Raw genomic sequence first — 21,203 nt, forward strand, 5'->3', positions numbered from 1 at the left:
AAGGTTTTGAACAGAAGTATTGCTTATTTGGATTACGTTCCACTATCAAGGACCAAGCAGCCTATTAGGACTAAGGACTCATTTTGCTGAATTCTCTGATGTAAAAGTTGGTTTGTGTCCTGAACACCTTGGTGCCCTGATGATGTAGGTAGGATGTGATTATTAAAGGATCAGTTCAAAGGAATGGCTCAGCATAATAAGTAACATGGAGTTGGGAATAGTTCACTCATTTATTAGAAAGTACTTAAAATTTAAATGTTTATATCCATAAATTGATTTCTTAAATTGTTATCAGAATGTTAAAAAGTTGCATAGTGAACTAACAGAAATGGGTTTTTTTGGTTGATGAACTAATTAATTCAAAATACAAAGAAAATGCTGCACAACTTCCTTAGCAAGTCACAAGGTAATTAGTAGATTTGAACATATTAATATGAGTAAAACATCAACTTGCAGTTCTTATACAATTCCTTTCTCACTGTCAGCTGAAGTACACTGGCTATTTTTCCAGATCTTATGGGTATAATAATCTACTTCTCTACTTTGGAGAGTGATTAAGCTATTAAGAATGCCTTTTGAACAAATTTGGTACCCTGATACGGCCTCTTAGGCAGGCATTTCCAAGCCCCTTTTCCTTATAATAGTGAAGTGATTTTTTCAGTTCCAGTAATACAATTCCACAGTGCTTGACCAGCTGTAAACTCAGACTGAAAAATCAGATTAGTTCAAAAGGTTTTGACAGGTTAATTCTGCACCAGTAGATTTTATGTCGGTCCCCCAGTGTCTGCTCATGTCAAATTTCGATTAGTCTTTTCACAAATATTTATTTTATGGTACTACATCCTTTCCACTCCTCTCTGGACCCTCTAACTTCCCTTGCATGAGGCCCCTGTGTTGTCTTCCATTCTGGACTGCTTCTGTTTCTAAACTTTTGCTGAACATGTCTCAGACATTCAAGTCTTTCTTTAACCCTTAAATCCTGTGGGCTGTTTATCTCTCTAGTTGCAGGGAAAACATTCATCAGCCTGATTTTCAAACCTAGGGAACCTCGACCCTTCTGGCCAAAGCCAGACAACTAAAGACACATCCACACAGCAAGGTGAAAGCATGGGAGAAAAGAAACGAGACAAGATTCAGCAAGTGAACACTGCGGAGGAGAAACGTCCTGAGTAAGTAGCTGGTGGCTGCATTTGCTGAGTGGCAAAGCTAGAATGTTGAGACAGTAAGAACACTTTCCCAGACTCTACAAAGACTGCAGTACCATCTACACTTCATCATCACCTCCCACATTGTCCTGTTTCATGCACCCTGCAGTAAGAACACAGCCCTTTCATGAGGGAGCCTACAGCAGGTACTGCAGGCCCTGCAAGCTGGCAGCAGCTCAGTGCCAGTGAAGACCAGGAACCAGCCTTTTAGACTACACAGAGTTCACTGCAGTTAAGTGTCCACTGAAATCTTCAATGGACTTTAAAAATTAGTTCCTTTCAGTGAAGGATAAATTTTGGTTACCTAATGCAAACAAGCATCCCGCTAACAGCATCAACATAGCAAGAGAAGTCCAGCTGTGTAAAATTCACTATAAAACCTTTGTGCAATTAGAAATAACTTAGAAATAATTTAAGGCAGAGACACTTATGATTATTCAAGTAGTCCCTGGATCATCCCATCAATTATTGTCTTCCAGTCACAGTTTGACTGACAACACTTTGCCAAGAGTCGCTGTTGTCAGGTTACAATAGGAAGGGTAACTGGCACCTCCTTGCTCTGTGGCATCATGTGTTGCTCATCTGCATCAAATCAGCCATGGAGCTAATCTCCAGATGCTGACTTCAAGTTCTCCCCTCTCTGACAACCTTTTCACATGGCAACACAATCCATGTATTCTTGTTGTGAGCGCAGACAGTACAAGGAAATTTGCTTGGCTTTAGGGAATCTGTTTTTAGATACCTGGTTTAGACAAGGGTACTTCAACAATTGCAATATCTGAACATACATACTGCTAGGGCAGTGTTTTGTGTCCAGCTGTCCTCCACCTTGATGTACATGACAGTAATAGGGAATTCCTTCAGTCATTCAGTTAAAGCAAAACTGTTCTGAACCACTGATGTCAGTGCACCCCAGACACCCACACAACCATGGGAAGTGGGTTCACGGTTTCTCAGTGTAGCAGACACTTCAATGTCTGGCTGTGGCTATTAGTAGCACAGACTCTGCATCAACAAGGTAGCATGTAGTACTGCCAAAACTCTTATTTTTGAGCATTTTTTCCCCAAAATTCTGCAGAAATCAGTGAGAGCCCAGCTGTAGGTGAGGCAGTCTTCTGTACCATGCTCATTCCTGGCTTTAGTGATGGTATTCCACTGTCTTTGACATGCCTATATTGCTGTCACCCATGGAGTTGAAGCCATGGTAATTGTTAGGTAGAAACAAAAGCCAGGCTGCCCCATGACAGAGGAATGGTCCGGGAACCAAGTGTGAGCACAGCACAGGCAGTGCCTTAGCCAAGAAGTAGCCATCCTGCTGTGGGATCTCAGGTCCCTGAGGGTCCTACATCAGATGCTGGTAGCAGCACCCATCAACAACCCCAGGAATGCCAAGGGCACAGAACAGGTCCAGAACACATCCAGGAGACAGACCTGGAGACAAATTATCTATTATGCTGTTCCACCAGATACCTGCTCTGTCATGTAGGGCTGCGATCTGTCCAGGAACAAGGTGAGAGGCAGCGCTGGGCATGTGAGTTTGTTGGCCACAGCTCAGGAACAGAGACCTGGGCTGAAACAGGGTACTTGGGCAAAGGTGTGGGTCCCAGCTGAGACTGGTCTCTGAAGGTCCTGGCAGTAAAAGCAGTGAGGAAACACTCCAAAATACACTCTTATAAGCACTGAGGTTCACAGCCACATCCTGCATCACATAAAGCAAAAAAAAATCTCTGTGTAAGTGGTGATATCTGCACCAACTAGCAAAAAAATACAAGGTGATGATGAAAGGGTAACAAAAATGAATTACTGCAATACAACATCCAAAACACAGTCAGTTATACCAAAGCTTATGGCAGCGCAAGACAACACTACCTGAGAGCTATTAACAGATCCAAATCATAACAAAGGAGCAAAAGCAACTGTCAGAGCCTTACTGAGAGAGGTACAGCATAGACTTGTCCAATCTTAGATGAAACTGTCAAGTTGGGCTGTAAAACTCCAAATGTACAGTGGTATCTACATGCTTTATAAAGTTGAAATAATTTACTCAAAATATTGATTTGTCTGGCAAGTCTATAGAGAAAATCTGTGCTACTTCTAAAGTCACATAAATTGTTGCAATTGACTCTGTACTACCGGTGGTAGACTATACTGTTATCTCTATGCAGTGATCAGTCTTGCTTCCCAAGTCTCAGTCACTTTATTTACAGAGACCAAAGAGCTCTGATTATTTCTCTGTCCTCTGTCCAATGCTCCTTATGCTTTCTTGCCACTGGGCACTGCTGACATTATGCAGTGGAACTGTGTGTGAGTCCTCAGAAGCACCGAATTTGGGCAGTTCCAACACAAGAACATGGGCAGCATTTCAAGGTCTGTTTTGCATCTGGGCCGTGGTGAAATTCAGGTTTTACAAGGGAAATTCCAAGTAACTCACTTGCCATGGAAAAACACGCCTTAGAATACTTAGTAACCAAAATGTGAGGCAACATATAAGCTGGGAAAGTGGAAAATCCATCTCTGAGACATGCAGAAGATCATACGAGCACGCTGTCGGCGTTGCCTCTCAAGCCCAGGGTTTTGCATTATTTATATGAAGCGGAGCAGCTCCAAGAAGAGAAGCTGTGAGAGTCTGAGACCATCAGCAACAACTTGGGCATTTATCTGGCGTGCAGGATGAGCTCTCAGTCAGAGCAGCCTGTCCTGGAACAGTGAATTGCCAACCTCACGTTATATTTCATGGCTACCTTCCACTGCCAGTAGAGGTGCTGAGTGTCTTATTGAATGATTAGTGGAAAAACTGATTTTACTGTTCATCTAAACTAACCATGGACTCTGTAGGGACACTTGATGACACATTACAAGTCCCTCTCTCTTCCTTTTTGGCGCATACCAACCATATCCAGCAGACAATAAATAACCTGTTACTCTATATGGTAAGAGATAAGGTGGACTTCACTGCCTCTTCTTTACTGTCTTCCCCTCTTCCCTACAGAGGAACCAGATTTTATCTCTGATGGTCTCACCAAGGGTTATCCATTTAAACTCAGAAGTGATTAAATTCAGCTAATATATTTAAGTGAAAGCTCCTTAACTGCAAGAAATTTAAAAAAGGGAATTCATCCAGACCTCTCTCAGAAATAGTCTTACTACTGTTTCAAGCAGTAGCATTTGGCACAAAATGAAGTGGTGAGTTAGAGACATTTTCTGAAGGACACAAAAGTTGTCATAAGCAGAGGGGGTTGAATTTCAAGGACACAAGATGCAAGTGATCTGAAGGACTGATATAGAGAAAGTGGCACAAAAGGCCACTTCACAACCAAAAGGTTGTGAACTTAGAATCTAGTTAAAAATTCCAGCTTAAGTTGGAACTTATAAGTTGGGAAAAAAAAAGAGGAGAACTAGGTGGGTGCATGAGTCAATTAGAAAGTTGTTACAAACATTGTACTTCTCTGGAAGAGATAAATATTTCTCTAGATTCAGATTATTATATCCAAACAAAAAAAGGATGCATATAAGGGACTAATACTCAACTGGAATGTGATGTACAGGTCCCATTGTCCATGTTCAGTGAGACCACAGAGAGGGCCATGAGAGCTATCAAGAGAATGAGTATGAGAAAAGTCCAAAGTCCTCCAATGATCTGACAACAAAACAAGGAAGGAGAGGAGGTGATTTCTGCCTTACATATCCTGGAACCAAGGGAAGGGTAACTTGTCTCTTGAACACATCCAGGTCGTAAATCAAAAGCAAATTTCCAGTACTTGGCACAGAACATTCTGGAGCAACCTTTCACTTGAAATATCTGGAGTAAGAAAGACAATTAATTTCAAGATGGAACTTGCCAAACTGTTGGAAGGGTTATGCAGTCAGGTTGCCAACAACAGCTGAGAGCAGGAGGTCTGTCACTGTCTGCTCTCCCTCTGAGTAAGCAGCACGTTACTTGCCTGTGTTTTCCTGTTCACCCAGGGCTACCAGTCCAGGGAGGAAGAATCTGTCCAAGAAGTGGGAGTGCTAAATTCTATAACAAATTATATATATGCTGTGTTTCAGCTCGCAGCTCGCTACGTTCAGACTCCTGCACTATTCAGCATGTTAACAGCTTAGCTGGAATCCTGTCCTGTGGCCCACCGGGTGCTCTTACAGACCAGCACTTCAAAAGGGGTGAAAAGGAAATCTATTTATCTGCCAGTCACACAGTGGCACAATCCTGAGACGAGCTGTGTTATCCGACATGTTCTTTTCAGATCCAGCCTTTCTCTTGGAGCAGATGGCGCTGAATTCCTGCGAGTCCTATGGATGTTATGCCCCAGTGATCTGGGCTTGTCAAAGAGTAAGTTGTTCCTCCAGAGCCAAGTTATGACATCAGTGGCACTTGCCAAAATTTATAGCACAGATTAAATGTGGCATCCAGAGTTTGTGCCCTGTAACTGTCTGGTCATTCCGCTCGGTGCATTGCGGACTTCGCAAAATGGGACTGTGGGTTTGGGGTTTTTTTTCCCCTGCCATTAAACTAACCCATAATAGCAGATGTCATCACTCACAAATAAAAATGAGTGACGGGTGAGCAGATTTCATCAGTTATTCCTGGCAGTTGGAGTTCTCTTGAAAAGGGGAACCCAGAGGTAAAACTGCCATGATTCAGTAATCACTCAAGAAAACCATACTTTGACAGAAGAGGAAGCTACTATACAATAAAAGTAAGCATTTATATTCTTGTATTTTGGCCAAAATAAGATTTTCTCTTCCTGTCTTAACTATCAAACATGCCTAGAAATACACGGATATACATTTATTTTACACTTTGTTTAGTCATGAATTTGAACAAGGTTTTCTTCTTGTTCCCTCCATGACCTTGAATTCTGTATATTACAATATAATTTTGTGGAAAATAATCTGATCCTGTGTGATTTATAAAATGTAAGAGGTATCCTGCCTCTTTTACTCTAACCATAACTTCAGTTATTAACCTGTTATTTGTTACTATCTTTTTTGGTATTACTAGATCTTCTGTATTACACATAATTCAGGGGAAAGAAAACCACCATAAAAGGAATATGTAAGGGGATACTCATCCAAACCATGCATTCTACAAGTGCAGTTTAAAACTTTTTAGAGCATTAAGCTTCTTATTTTTTTTTAAATGCTTTGAACTCATGCAGTGTACTGTAATATTTATGTAATGCTGGAAAACATTCTATGCTTAGGCAAACAAACCCTGGTGAAGGGTAAAAGGAATAGGACACTAATTAGTGTTCTGACAAAGATAAAATAGCTCATGGTCATGATATGACCCAAGGGACTGAGTCTAGTTGAAGTCAAAGATAATCTTTCCATTGTTTACAATGATCTTCAAAAACCTCTGAAGTGACGGAGGAAATTCTTTCAGCAACATGGTTGCATTACACATTAAAATTGGCTGAACACTCAAATCCATTGCAAGAGGTAAAAGTAGACCTATTTCACTCAACCTTTTAGAAAAGAAATATTTTTTAAGATGTTAAAAAAAATAATCATTCTTGTTAAACTATTTGCCTTTCAAAAGAATTTGAAAATAAAAAGTCTTTCTCTTTCAAAAGATTTTGAAAATAAACCTTGGAAATGTTCAAACATTACTTCATGTTGCTGGTTAAAATGTTTTCTAGTAAGACAAAAAGCATAAGGTCGTTTTGTTTTTATTGGCCAAAAAAAATAATCTTTTAGGTTATGCATGATTTAGATTAAAAAATATTTTGGCATTTTCTCCAAACTCTGTTTGGTTAACAGGTTTACTGGATGCATTAAAAAGTAAATGTACTGAATTTCACTAAAAGGAAAAAGCTTTTCAGAGAATCTCATTGTGAGTTTTTAAGACAATGGCTATCTTAAGACACATATTAAATAGAAAGACTGAAAAAGGGTAAAAAAATGCCTTCTGAGGCTTTGGAAAAGATTTTCTTCTTTTGCTTGCTTAATTCATATATAAAGGTAACTAAAAACAGCAATTCTATTCCAAACATCAAGAGCCATTTCTGATTCTCGAAATTCCTCCAGAAAGAGTCCAAAATAGCAACTACAAAGTGTGCAGAAGAAAAATTACTTGCATTGGATATTTTTTAAAAGTCCTTTTTGTACCTCAGTGGAGGTTGTCTGAGATTACAATAATTCAAAATACGCAGACCAGGTAGGGGCTGAGACCAGAATATTTGGAAATTTACTAATTTAACAAAGCACATTCATGTTGCAGATCAGATTCAACGAGAGATGATTGTACCCCTGGCTGTTTCTATACTAGTGTTTTGCCAATTAATAAAAGTTGTGCATGTGATAATTCACAGCTTGAAGTAAAATTTTAAAATTTCCTCTCCCTTGCACTGGAGAGATCTGCTCACCGTTCGTATTTTGATCCTCATTCCCACATGCTCTGGGAGAGGAGCTCAAAGAGTTTAAACTAATGTACTGTCTGTAGATGTTATATTTGATTCACGACTGATTGGCTGTTTTACAGATTGCTGCACTGCCACACGATTTATGGTTTGCTTCTAAATGTAGGAGATTTTTCTTTCATGGTGCCATTAATTTTTTTCTTTAATTACTTCTTCTCGTGGACATTCTCCATAAATTAATAACTTGTTAGCATATAAATTAGGTCCCCAAAGTGATGAATGCTGTAAAAAATTCTTCTGTAGATGCATACACGTATTTTTGACAGTTGAGTTGCAGAACTACCAAATACATAAGCCACCTTAACCAAGATCTAATTTTACCTTTCCTTAAATGTTGTTGACTCCCTAAAAAAGCCACCAACTACACTTCAAATGGGCAGGTAGGACTGCAAAACCCATACAAAAATAGTTCCTTCCTTAACTACCTTAGCTGAAGATTTAATAAGGGACTCTATCTTGCACCACTGTTATGCACATCTTAGTAGCCCTTCATAGGAAACATACTGCAGAATGTATTATAACATAAATTTTCAGTCCATACCTTCTCAATGAATAATGTTGAATGCATGGAAGTGTTGCTGTTGCTTATTTTACATTCATGTCAGTGGATAAGAATGTTAAAACCACCTGCCATTAGAATTCAGAAAGACACTTCCCCAACTTTCCTTGAATGTGTCTGGAATGATACCTGGCAATCCAAAATGAAAATAAGGATGATAAAGAACCTCTTTACCTTGCTCACTTTCCACCCAGACAAAATTGGCCAAGTGGTTGTAAGAAAGTGTGTTTTTTACTTACAGAGAAAATCTGACTGTCCCGCCAGTTTCTGAACCCCGAGGTATCTGGTTGAAGGAATCCAGAACAGGTTTGATAGAATTAAGTCCAACTGTCAGTGTAAGTCCAATTTATATTACTGGGACATCTGAAAAGAAAGAAGAAAATCACACATCAACAAAACATGTTTTGTAGAGCAATAATAAGGGATTTTTTGATACAAAAAACCACCAAACCTAGAGAATTACTGGAAAATCCAGACCATGCTCCTAAGTAGAATCTTCCAATCAGAAATAAAATCAGAAGGTGTTACACAGTGCTCTAATCTCCACACATGGATGTTGCAAGGCCAGGCTTAGAGAAAGGATGCTTTCACACATGATAGCTTGAGAGATGCTGGTCAGTCTTGCCAGACAGAGCTATATTCAAAAGTTTCACACCAGGAATCTGTCTCAGCAAGGACCATGACCACGTGAAATATTCACTCTCACTGACATTCCTAGGAACTATTACCAAGTCAAAGATTCTTGGCTTGTAAAAAGTCCCCACAGACATACCAGGCCAATGTTTGCTGAAGTACCTCCATCTTTTGGGCACCTGTCTGATCACACCTTGTTCCTCTGGGTGGAGCAGTCAAGACCTTCATGCACCCTCGCAAAAACCTAACAAATTTAGACCTCGGATAAAGACCTTCTTTGTACCACTTGAAGAACATCTACCAGAAGTTTAATAATTGTAAAAATTTAATATGTAATGGAAGGTTAATGTGTTATGGCAGATTCTTACATGAGGCAAAGTATAATAGGGTTTGGAGGGCAAACTGACTCAGACAGTTTGTCAGCAACTTGCACTTGGCTTCTGAGGCAATGGGATAATTATTTGCAGAGTGTCAAGTGGGCAGCTGCTGCTGATAGAAGAGCTTTTAAATGGTGCAAAGACCCAGGTGACCTGCTGATCTAAGAATGATGAAATAATCAGATTCCATCACTTGCTGTAACAAGCTATTATCAGAGCACTTATTTTAGCACTGCTTCAAGCCTGTAGAACTCAGACACAGGTAGGACATGTCCCAGTGCACCTGTGACATGCACATCTTTTTGCAAGATGAAGCCTTAAATAACACCATTATTTTGGGGCCTCAGAGTGAGATGAAAGACCATTCAGATTACCCATGCTGCCATTTAGACCGTATTCATCAATAAACACAGCAAGCGTAGCAAAAGGTTTTTAGTGGAACTGCTGCACCCACACCAATGTAACAATTTGTCCTGTATCCCACTGTGCTACATCAACAGCATCCCCACTCCACAGCAAGGGAAAACACCAGAAAAAATCCTGTTTGCCTCAGAGAACAACACCTGGTTGTTTCGGTGACATTGCAGGACCAGAATCCGAACCTCTTAAGATATTCCGTCACATAGGAGATTATATTACATGGACTAACCAGTTCACACTTACCACTCCAGCTGGACTGTGCTGGTCTTTAAGTAACTGGACTTCTCAGCGGAAAAATGCTGCATATGGATGAGGTTTTTCTTCTTGTTAGGCACTTTTTTCACACTAGTCAGCCTTAGCACCAAGTTTGGGAAAATTATTTGTTATCGCTGATCTTTCTAAAAATCAGATTTGTGAAAACTACAAAAAATCTAAAATATTCAATCTAGGAAGATGGCAAGAACTTACTTATGTGTCCTTTTAAGGTTTTGGGAGTTTATAACAGACTGTTTGATAATAAGACCTTACACGTGTCTGCCTTAATTGCGTTACACCGACTATCCTTTCCTTTTCCTCTGATCTTCCACTCAAAGCATTGTACAAAGCAAAGGTTTCCTCAGATTGGCCTACATTAGCATAGTCTTTCTAGTGCTTATCAAGGATAGCTCATGAAGTATGACACTGTCTGTGAAGATTCACAAGTACATACCAGGGTCTGTGAGGCATTAATTCATCAGCAGAACAGAGTGGAGTGCTGGAAAAAGCATCAAATGATGACAGAATACAGATGAACACAAGGAAAAAAAAAGGGATTTCAGGGCAACTCTCGAACTAAGTGCTGATCTAGTCATAGGGAGCTCTGGAGTATGAGGATGAGAATTTTAAAGCCCTCCATGTTTGAAAAACAGGCATTTAGCAAGGACAAATTCACTTAGTTTCTGTCCCTTTTCTCATATATTGGAACTCATGCTTGTATTTTAAGAAGGTCTACTTTTAGTGGTATTTAAGACTGAATTTTGATAAAATAAAGAGCAAGGCTATAAGAGGTTCCCCAGAGCTTTGCACTCTGTGTGCTTCAACTTTAGATTCATAATTCCTCTGCATGTTTTGAGTAAGGCATCATTTGGAGCAGTGAAAAGAATCATTTAAGACCAATGCATTTCCCTTGGATAAAACCATCTATTTTAAAACTGTAGGAGACAGAAAAAAGGAAAGCCCTTCACATCTAATCTGAACTTCAGTGACAATGGCACTATATTTGAAAGCATTTATCCCAAAATCACTTAAAATATCACATATACTGAGGCACTCGCAATATTTCAGTGATTTCTGCCACGTGTAGTCATTACTCAGTAACAAAAATATAATTGTACCATTTAACTGTCACCCAAGGCCTGTTTCAATGCCTTATATTTTGGTTCAAGGCAAAGTAAGCATCAGTCACCTATTCTTTTAGGTGACATACTTTATTTTAATAGCACTTGGCAAGAAGGAAATTTTGAGAGGGCCGAGCAAGGCAGCACCTGCCTCAGGTCAGGCTTCTGACTGCCCTGACCTCCAAATTGCTTTTCAGAAAATGAGCAAGCACACCAACTTCAGGCACCACAAGATGGGTGGTCAGGATGCAGAAGGGCTGAAGAACTTCTGGGAAAAGGTCATCCAAGAGCAAACCAAGCAACAAGAAGCCGAAGAGTCCAGGTTAAGCAAAAGTGCCCTGAACAAGTAAGTAATTTTTTTCTTTCACACAAGACTTGTCACCATGTGCTTTAAAATGAGGTAACCTGTTATTGTGCTGCTTTATTCATAGCACAGATTGTGTTCTGGGTCTTTGGCACTTCTCCTCTCGCAGCTGCTTGTCTCGTGTTACTGTGGCTCTTCTGCATGGAAACTCAGACAACCGCTCACCCTTAAACCTCATGGGCATTCTTCAAAGGCCTTGGAGCACAGCCATGAAAAAAATAAAGCACTTTGGCATCATGGCTTGTGACAGCCAGAAGATATCAGTAATTTTACCTGGAACTGATACGACCACGCAAATAAATAAAATAATATTACATTAAAGGGACAACCACCTGTTTTAATCTGTAGCATTAAAAAAAAGGCATCTTTGTCATGTTTAACAGCCCAAAGATAGAAATGACACAAGATTTTCCAATTCAGTGGGGAAAATGATGGGGGGTTTTGTTGTGTAGGGTTTTTTTTCCTTTTTTGTTTTGTGGTGGGTTTTTTTTTAGGTTGATTGGGTTTGGTTTGGTTTGGTTTGGTTTTTTACAAAACAGCATGGAACAATGGGACTCCCTAAAAAGAGCTGTGGCTGTGGTACAGGTACTTTGCACAAGCGGGGTAGACTGTTTCAAATATTTGTTCAACTTGTTGCAATTCAGGAGTTTGAACCAGGGTCTCCTGCACAGGAAGTGAATTCCCTGACTAATAATGACCAGAGACAGAGGATGAGAAATTCCATCTCTCTGGTGGTTTTCTGTTGTGCTTTCCTCCCGAAGTTACAAAAATATTGCTGCATACACTTTCCTCAAAACCGTGGCATTCACATAAACTAATTGCACTTAACAAATTGGAATGTGCTGCCTTAAGGGCTGTTTCTTTTAAAAAAATTCCTGGTACTTTGACCCTAGTGTCCAAGGAGAAAGCTACTGTCATTACTTAAAAACTTGGAAATCAAGATCTGGGCAGACCTCGTGTCCCAACAAAGTCAGAGGCAGACAATCCTGCTTCCAGTATCCTGCTCCGCCTAGTGAGTAATATTCTCTAAATAAAATCCCAGAGTTGCTGGAGAGAAAACATGTGTGATAAAACCCAGGGAGACGTTCAGCTTCACTGGAAGCTTTGTCAACTCTAGATCACAAAAAAACTACCACAAGAAGACTGTGCAAACAAATTGCAATTAGAGCTAAAATATGTTAAAAGCTTTTACAAAAATCTTCTCTGAAGAGAAAAAAAAATGCAGCAAGAGAACTTTGAATGTGTCTTAACATACATATTCAATATGTCTTAACTGACTGGTCACAACTGAAAGAGACCCAAGCAAGTTCCTTCAAGGTCACCTACTCAGTCAAAGCTCAGATTGTTCACAAAGTGTTTTTGTGAACAATCTATTTTGGGAAAAAGATCCTTTCATTTCATTGCAAAACCTAGAGGTCCACTACCTCATGGAAGTGGGACCTAGGAAAACTACAAGGTTTTAAGGAAAGGAAAGTGCTCCCTTTTCAACATTTAGGACACTGGCTGACAATAAACATTGCAATTTTCAATGGCAAATTTTTCCTAACTAACTGCACCTCTTTTTGGGGCTTAATTATATGCACAAAAGAATAGTGAAGACTAGGTAGTAGTTTAAAACACAATCTAAAATCAAGCTCAGAAGCCAAGATAACAGAAGCATCCATGTGAACCAGATACTGCTGAATTATTCTCAGATTAAATCATTGGCTGCTGTTCTTTTCATCACACCAAGGGTAATATAAAAACCCATGTATATTCAATGATGCATTTGGCATTACCATATGATATCTAATCTTATAACATTGCCGGGTCAGGTATTTCAAAACAACATTTCCTTCAGAAAACAACCCAGACAAAAATATCTTGCAGTGGTCCTTAGAGATTTTCTCTTCTGTTTGTGCTATAATAGTGTCTTGAAGCTATGTAGCTCCTCTTGCATGTGACATCAACGCCTTTCATTAAACACATACAGGTTCTGAAGAGGTTGGGTTTTTTTTCCTAACCCAAAGGACATATTTTAAATTCTGCTTGCTCTTTTCCACAGCATTTTGCAGTAAACTGGGGGAGGCTGGGGGGAAGAAATGGTATTTTTTAATTGACACGTTGAATGACCTTACTGCATAGGCAATACTTCTGTGTGGCTTTGAGAATACCCCAGAGAGAAAAAGCAGTTCTTCAGGGTGACAGTATTTCAGCAGTTGTTTGACTCATTCGGAATCCAGCAATGCCAACCACTGATAGCATCAGCACTATCCCTTTCTCCCCTGCATTCCCAATCTAGCAAAGCTGGAGGGATGTGTAATTGGTAAATAAATACAGGACAAGTGCTCTGGTGATGAAAGAGAGGAAAGCCTCGAACCTGCTGAAAAGCCCGGGCTCCATTTGAAGGCTTTGGCTGAGTAATTGCTGAGCACTTGTGCACTTTGTGCTCTCTTTGCAGGCTCCGCCAGGAATGGGCTCTGCGGCTGGAGAGGAGAGCGCGGCAGGTCCAGGCACACACGAAAACACGGGGGGAACAAGGGACGCCGCTGTCCATCGAGACTCTGCCCTCACCAGACAAAACTGTCGCTTAAATTAAGCAAGAATTGGGCCCGACTCTGACCTTCTGCACACACCTATAACCCGGCAGTCACACCGCCCAGCAAGCAAAAGGTCAGAATCTGGCCCTTTTCCAGACTGCTTCTTACAGCTACTGTTTAAGTCCTGCTGAAATTCAGTGCCACAGTACGAAATCTCAAAAAAAAAAAAAAAAAAAAAAAAAAAAAAAAAAAAAAAAAAAAAAAAAAAAAAAAAAAAAAAAAAAAAGGAAAAGGAAAAGGGATAGATGAGAAGCAGACAACTCCAATTCTCCACGATGTGTTATTACTGTGATGCATCAGGAACTCAGGACTCTCTTATGTAACTGCATTTCCAAGTGACAACAACATATTGCCAGGAAAGAGGGTAATAAAAATAATACAAAGCCTTTTTAATAGGGATAATACATTCAGACAGCTGCATGCAAAATTGCTCATTTCCGTGTGCAAGCTCACAGAGCCTAGTTTAATGCAGATATAAGATGTTCTGCTTGTCTTGATGAGCTACAGGGAAGAGAGTTAAGGATTAGCTTGATAAGCTGGACAGGAGGAGAAATTTTCTTTTAATGGAATCAGAAAAAGAGAAGGGGAAGGGGAAGGGGAAGGGGAAGGGGAAGGGNGAGGCTAACCCCAGGCTCCACTCTTAGACCTGGAGCTGGGAAGGGGAATGTGCTGCATTTTTCAGATGTGTGGTAGGTTACTGACTCAGCTTTGAGGAGATGGTGTGTCTGCCTGTCTTCTGTGTGGTAGGATGGGTCTGTGTAACTGATAATAAAAAAGCAGCTTCATTCTGATATCTGTTCCTCTGATCTTGGGATCATGTTCTTGCAGAACTACCTGTCTGTAAATTTTTATTTTAGAGTCCCCTTTGAGTTGGAACAAGACCTCCCTAAGTATTGAGCTGATTTATATATGAATAGCAGCAAAACTCTTTTCTCCACTTGAATTTTGTAAATTTTGGTTATATTCTAGTATAAATGTATACATTTCCTTTTCCTCTAGCTAAAGAAACAATGAAAATTTGAAGAAAAAATTATTATTTAAATTAGTCTAAAATGTTTTTTCTCTGAAATTGAGTTTTTTAATTTTTTGAGTTGAATTGAAATTTGTCAGCTGGACTGTGTAGACCTCAACCAAGATCTGGGAAACAAGTGATCCTGATGCAGAGAAAAAAAGTTTTCAAAATAGTTTTTAAATATTGATTTAATTGCAGTTAACTATAATGCAATGAATAAAAAATAATTTCCAAGTCAATAAAGTATGGTAAATGGAGGTAGAAAATTGCTATAAATTGTTTCATACAAATAATAAAATAAAATCCTAATGTTGGTCAAACCTGGTATCTTTAATTATATTCTTAGGGAAATTGCGAGGTGGGAATATTTACATGAGAGTAAATTCTCAGCCAGAATTGGAGTTCCTCTTTTTTTTCCACTCTTATGAATAAAAATACATTCTATCTTAAGACAAATAGACACAACTTCTTTGTTATTTGTGGTCAGATTTCTTTGATCAAGTACTGGTTCATTTTTTCTTCTATTACATTCCTTTGCAAATGCCTGGTATTTTATTTCGCGCTCCATGTCTTAGACTAATTTGTGTCAAGGGATGACCTGTATTGTTTGTAGCCTTTTTTTAAAAAAATTAAGCTTTTGAAATGAGTTTTATATAGTTTATTCCTTCAAAGCCCACAGGTTAAATGACATATGCATTGAAGTTACTGGAACACAGCTTCTGTGAGGCACGAGATCATTGAGCCTGAAGAAGGTGAATGGACTTCTGAAAGTCTGAATGATTTTGAAGTGCCTTCATTCATCAATACATTTAATTCTGATAACATAAAATGGTGTTACATAAGCCTAAATTCACACATGCCTTTGCTTCTTCTACAAACACAGCTGCAGAACAGCAGCAAAAAAAAACAACTCCAAAAGGCCCCAACAAGGACCAAAACAGTTGCTATACATTGTAATATCATTGGCTGTGACAAAATTACAAAATTTCTTGTATTTTCCTCCAACTTGTTTTAACAAACATGCTCAGAACTAAACATAGTAATAACCAAAATGTTAATTTTTTTCTTCTGGGACATGAGAAGTGCCTGTGGTACATCGTATACTCCATATTTGTTGTTTGGCTTCTCAGGACTTGCATGCTTGTATATGCTCACAGACTTTGCAATTATATCCATCTGAAGTCAAATTCAAGCTTATTCTCAGCCCTGAATATATGGGAGAAACAGCAGAAAGGCTGCAAGGAAGGGGAGGAGTGGACAAGGAAAGGGAGCAAAGATCAGAGTTTGGTGTGGCACTGGATGATTTTATACTATTAGTTTAATAAAAAACTAAAAATGTGCAACAGTTCACAGAGAACTACTCTGAAAATTGATCATTAGGCTTGGCAAAATCACAACAAACACAGAGCCCCCAAAACCAGGCTTTTTATTGCGAATGTTTGCACTTATAAGTGAAGTGTCAATAGGGAAATATAACAAAAATTAATTTCTTCAGCAACTGGCACCTCAACTCTATCGACTAATTAAAACAAAGCAACTCATATAAGAATAACTGATTATTTGTTCTGTGATCCATCTTTTGTTCAAAGCAAGCTAAGCCTGAACAAGAAAGATTGTCTTCATAAAACAAGATACATTCTTTTTTTTTTAACTTTCAAGAGATAAAGGGCTAATCTAAGAGTTTATAGAACATTATTAACTTATAATGGTGCCAAAAGACTCAAAGAGAAGCTATTATAATACCAGGAAAAGCAAAATTCTAGCTTGCTTGGCTCTCTTACTTCTAGCCTCTGAAGTGCCTGACATCTTATGTTTCTACATATTATGTTTCTACCACATTATGTTTCTACAAAATAAATAATGTTTAGGGCAATTACTTAGAGCATAGGAACTTAGATTGTTGAATTTTTCAATTATTTGGCCAGAATCTTGTAAAAACTAGAAGCTGAGCTATGGGACTACATTCTTAACTTAGAGTAAAGCAAGTGCAGTTAATGAATTAATGCTAATTATCAGTAGCTGGAGAGTAACTATTGACCATTATATCATAATTATTCTGTGCACATTCTCTTCATCTGAAATTAAATGAAAAGAAAGGCATCCCGTGTTTCATAATTATTTTCCATTTGATCATACAATCAAAACTGAAATTAGATTTTCTCGGTTTGTTGCTCTGAGATGAACCAGTTTGGAAAAATACTATTCTCGTTACTACGCAAAGGTAAAGACCCTCGATACAAAATACAACTAAAATCAAATTGGTGGATATGAAATAATTCTCACCTTTTTTTTTTTCTGGTTGTTTTCTTTTCAGTGCTGTAGGTAGTCATGAAGCAACAGTTTGGGACATTGTAAGAATGGAAAGGAACTCTATATGTGTGTTTGTGTTTATATTTTTTTGTACATACTCATGGATCATTTATTATGGACTCTTTATCTCCTCTAATGGATGCTTACTACATCAATCCAGCTGACTGATATGAAACACACCAGCAACAAGTCCTTTTCTTTTCTCTAAGATAGATACTTCCTCTGTTTTTCCAGAAAATATTTAAGGAAAAAAAAAGTAAATATGCTGGAATACCAGTTAAAACTTGATACATTTCTCTGTTACTCTAGTTTTAGAGTAACATGATTTTTCAAATGTCAGTGAAGTTATGTAGCATGAGAACAAAGCATTAACATTGATTCTACATTGTCCTTCCCAGTGTTGTATTGTCAGTGGTTTTGGTCAATAATTTCAAAAACTAAAGTGCCAGCTGATCGCTGCGTTGCTAGCATTCATAATAATGTCTTCTCATTCTGTTCATAAGTTATCTCAATCTCTCTAAATAATTGCTTTAATGTAACATGGGGAACAACTCCTACAGAAAAAAAAGATTTTTTTTTATATATATTCAGTATTGTCAATATACTGTAACTCATAATTGCAAATAAAAATAAAGTCTCCATTGTAGCAGTAGAGTGGTTCCCTTCTATCTGTGTCTATGAGAAAGTGTTTTTCAGAACATCCAGTTTAAATAAAAATGCCTTTTTTTTTTTTCAGTTTATGCACTTGAATGCTAACATTTCAACTAGATATTATTGAATCCTTCATAAACGTCTTGGTCATGTTCACTACTTTAATGTGAATTGATAAGACTACTAAATGAAAAATTAACTTACTGAAAAGTTAATTCCATTGGAATATCTGTTTAACCAGAAGAACACAAAAAACCACTTGGAACTTATTGCTTATAGACAGAAGACAAATCCACAGGGGTGATTGTCACCTGAAGTGATTTGAAACCACCATAGAAAGGAATACACAAAATCATCCAAAGATGATCAAGAAAGGAACAAAAAGAAAATGATTCTGGAACTCATTCATCCTTCGTAGGAACTTAAACCCACCCAAACCATCTTTTAAGTCAGCATTCAAGTGGAAAATTGAAGATGAGGTGCAGAAACTAAGGCTTTTTTCACCTTTTTTTTTAGCGACCTAAAAGAAGAAAGGAAGAATTTAACCACTCGAAGATAAAAAGAAAGAATAGGTTTAATTTAGGCTTTCAAGTAGTCATTCTTATAGTCAAAAAAATGCAATCAAAAAGATTAGAGCATTCCCAGTTGATACAATTGTTATCTGATATAATTTTTAAGCGGGAAGAAATAGAATGGCTTTTGCAGTTCTATCAGTAACTACAGGTTGATTTAATGAGTGGAATTACTAATAGTTATCATTCACTGTTTATTTACCTGGGGATATAGCAACATTAGAGAACCTCAGAAACAGCCTAATTCTTGGAGGTCTTCAAAGGCAACTCCTGGGGACATGCAGCACGAAGGAACACAGAGCTCCATCAAGATGAGGATCCTCACAGTGGGGATCTTCATGTAGTGAAATGGGAAATTTTTTTGCAATTGGTAAAAAAAAACCAACTGTGATAGGGAGCTTGCCCTGTGTCACCCTGAAGATATGCAGTTTCCTTAAAACATCACAGACTCAGTAAGAGATTTGTTAAATTGTGCAGGGAATGTTTCACAATCACTCTGCAAGTGATTGTGTTAATTGATGCTTTAAATCAATGCAAGACAAAAAGCTGGTGTATCCTTCCTATACCACCACTACGTCAAAACAAAGATGTTCTGTCTTTCTTAGGTGTTATGCACTTGACTATGTGTAGTAATATTTTGCATCATGGTAACAAACTTTTAGGTTGTACCAGAGTTTGTATAGACACTTATTTATATTTCAAATAAAAAATTGCCCATTTTGTATTCTTATCATGTGAAGAGATTTACCACAGTTTGCAAAGATAATGAGATTCTTTTATTAACTATTAATATCCTTCATGTAATTTGAATAATTTTATTTTGTTGCTCTGTATTTACCAAGGCTTATTGTTTTAATTTATGCATAAATATGTATTTTTATTATGTAATTTTAAGTAAATATAAATTCCAAACCTAGGAAATAAAAACTTGTTATCTGTTATCTGTTGCTGGAGAAAATTACCTCCTCTGTAGAACCATGATGATACACCACAGTCTAATGGCTACAAACTTCCCTGTTAGGGTTGGGAGATATTCAGTGTTAGTTTATTCAAATTCAAGTAAAATTATTTGAAGTCTGTCTTAGCAATGCACTTGTATATGGAAGAGAAAAATTCAAGGTAGAAAATGGTTTGAAGGCATTATTTTTCTTTTTCTGCAGTGATTAATAACACAGCAACTGGTTAGTTAAGTTCTTCGTATCAGGCATGTCAACTAAACACCTTTATTTTTAAATCTCATTCTGTCTGCATTTTATGTAACATGGTCTTTATCAGCAAAAAATGCTGTGTTTATGTATGTGAACAAACTGTCTGGATTGTGTTACAGTTATGATGATGATAATGAAGTTAATTCCAGGTGTCCTTTTTCAAGAATAAAATGATTTAATTCCAATAGCAAATTAGCATAGACACTTTGTGATCCTTTTTCAAATACAGTTTATGCAGATATTATTTACAAATATTTTGCACTTTACTTAGCAGAACTGTGATTAAAGTATGTTTTCAGATCTAATTGATAAAAATGTCACCCTGGCTTAGTGATATTTGCATACAGCTGAGAGTAGTTTTCTGTAGCTAGAGTCATTCAGATCCCCAAAAATGAAGTCAACCCTGTGATAACTTTCTGACCTCCTGATGTCATATCACAGGAAAAAAAGTGATATTTATTCAAATCTCTAGGAAAGCAGCTCCAGGTTTGATGCTTATGCAGCTCATGATAACTTGGCACATGAGTTTACCAACTATCTCTTGATATAACCTTGAACAGATTGTCTTTAGATACTTCATACAATTCTTGCATATTTTTGCAGAAAAAGCAATGAAAGCAAGAACTAATGTCTTCCATCAATATTCTGGGAAGAATAACATTCTTTAGAGACTAATAACTGAAATGATCCAAGAAATGTTCCAAAGGAAATAGGTCACAGTTTAGTTATAATACAGGAATCACCCATTGAGAATAAGTCAGGAAGTACTAAGTTTTTAAGTCTTCGAGAACAAATGTAAAAGTAGTCTCAATTGCCATCTGATCTCTTTGGCCTCCTAAAATGAATCAACGATTCCGTTCTGTACTCTGGGAATAAATATTTGCTAAGGTGAAATGTATACTTGCTTTCAGTGATGTTTGTGCACTGGTACTTATGGCACATTTTCTGCACGTTTTATTAACCTTACAGAATCACAGAATATACTGAATTGGAAGGAACCCACAAGGATCATGAAGTCCAGCTCCTGGCCCCGTACAGGACCATCCCCAACAGTCATGCCATGTACCTGAGAGTAGCATCCAAATGTTTCTTGAAGTCATCCAACCACCCCCTGGGTGAATAACCTCTTTTCTAATATCCAGACTAAACCTCCCCTGACACAGATTCATGCCATTCCCTCAGGTCCTGTCACGGGTCACCATTGAGAAGAGATCAGTGCCTGCCCCTCTGCTGCCCCTCGTGAGGAAGCTGTGGGCTGCGATGAGATGTGTCCTCAGACTCCCCTTCTCTGGACTGAGCAAACCAAGTGACCTCAACCATTGCTCATGTCATTTCCCCTCAAGGCCCTTCACCATCTTTTGGACACCCTCTAACAGCAGCCCAAAACTGCCCCAATGCTGAGGTGAGGCCACCCCAGGGCAGAGCAGAGCAGGACAATCCCCTCCCTGATGCCCCAGGACAGGGTTGGCCCTCCTGGATGCCAGGGCACTGCTGGCTCAGGGACAACTGGCACCACCA

The 21,203-nt window shown here is 38.4% G+C and overlaps 1 protein-coding gene across 1 annotated transcript; it reads left to right on the forward strand.

Annotated features, from left to right (window-relative positions):
- The first annotated feature begins 11,189 nt into the window (after positions 1-11,189).
- On the forward strand, positions 11,190-13,926 carry LOC113990223 (protein FAM240B-like). Its single transcript, XM_027725450.2, has 2 exons — positions 11,190-11,335; positions 13,794-13,926. Exons 1-2 carry the CDS (start codon positions 11,190-11,192, stop codon positions 13,924-13,926), a joined length of 279 nt encoding a protein of 92 aa, XP_027581251.1.
- Positions 13,927-21,203: the final 7,277 nt, after the last annotated feature.

Source organism: Pipra filicauda, unplaced genomic scaffold (assembly GCF_003945595.2).
Source record: "Pipra filicauda isolate LSUMZ 115617 unplaced genomic scaffold, ASM394559v2 scaffold107_size2268652_pilon, whole genome shotgun sequence".
Taxonomy (NCBI): domain Eukaryota; kingdom Metazoa; phylum Chordata; class Aves; order Passeriformes; family Pipridae; genus Pipra; species Pipra filicauda.

Excerpts from the sequence above, each read along its gene's own strand:
- LOC113990223 (XM_027725450.2), top strand. The coding sequence starts at position 11,190 with ATGAGCAAGCACACCAACTTCAGGCACCACAAGATGGGTGGTCAGGAT. Across the intron at positions 11,336-13,793 it reads AGCAAAAGTGCCCTGAACAA|GCTCCGCCAGGAATGGGCTC; the intron begins GTAAGTAATTTT and ends CTCTCTTTGCAG.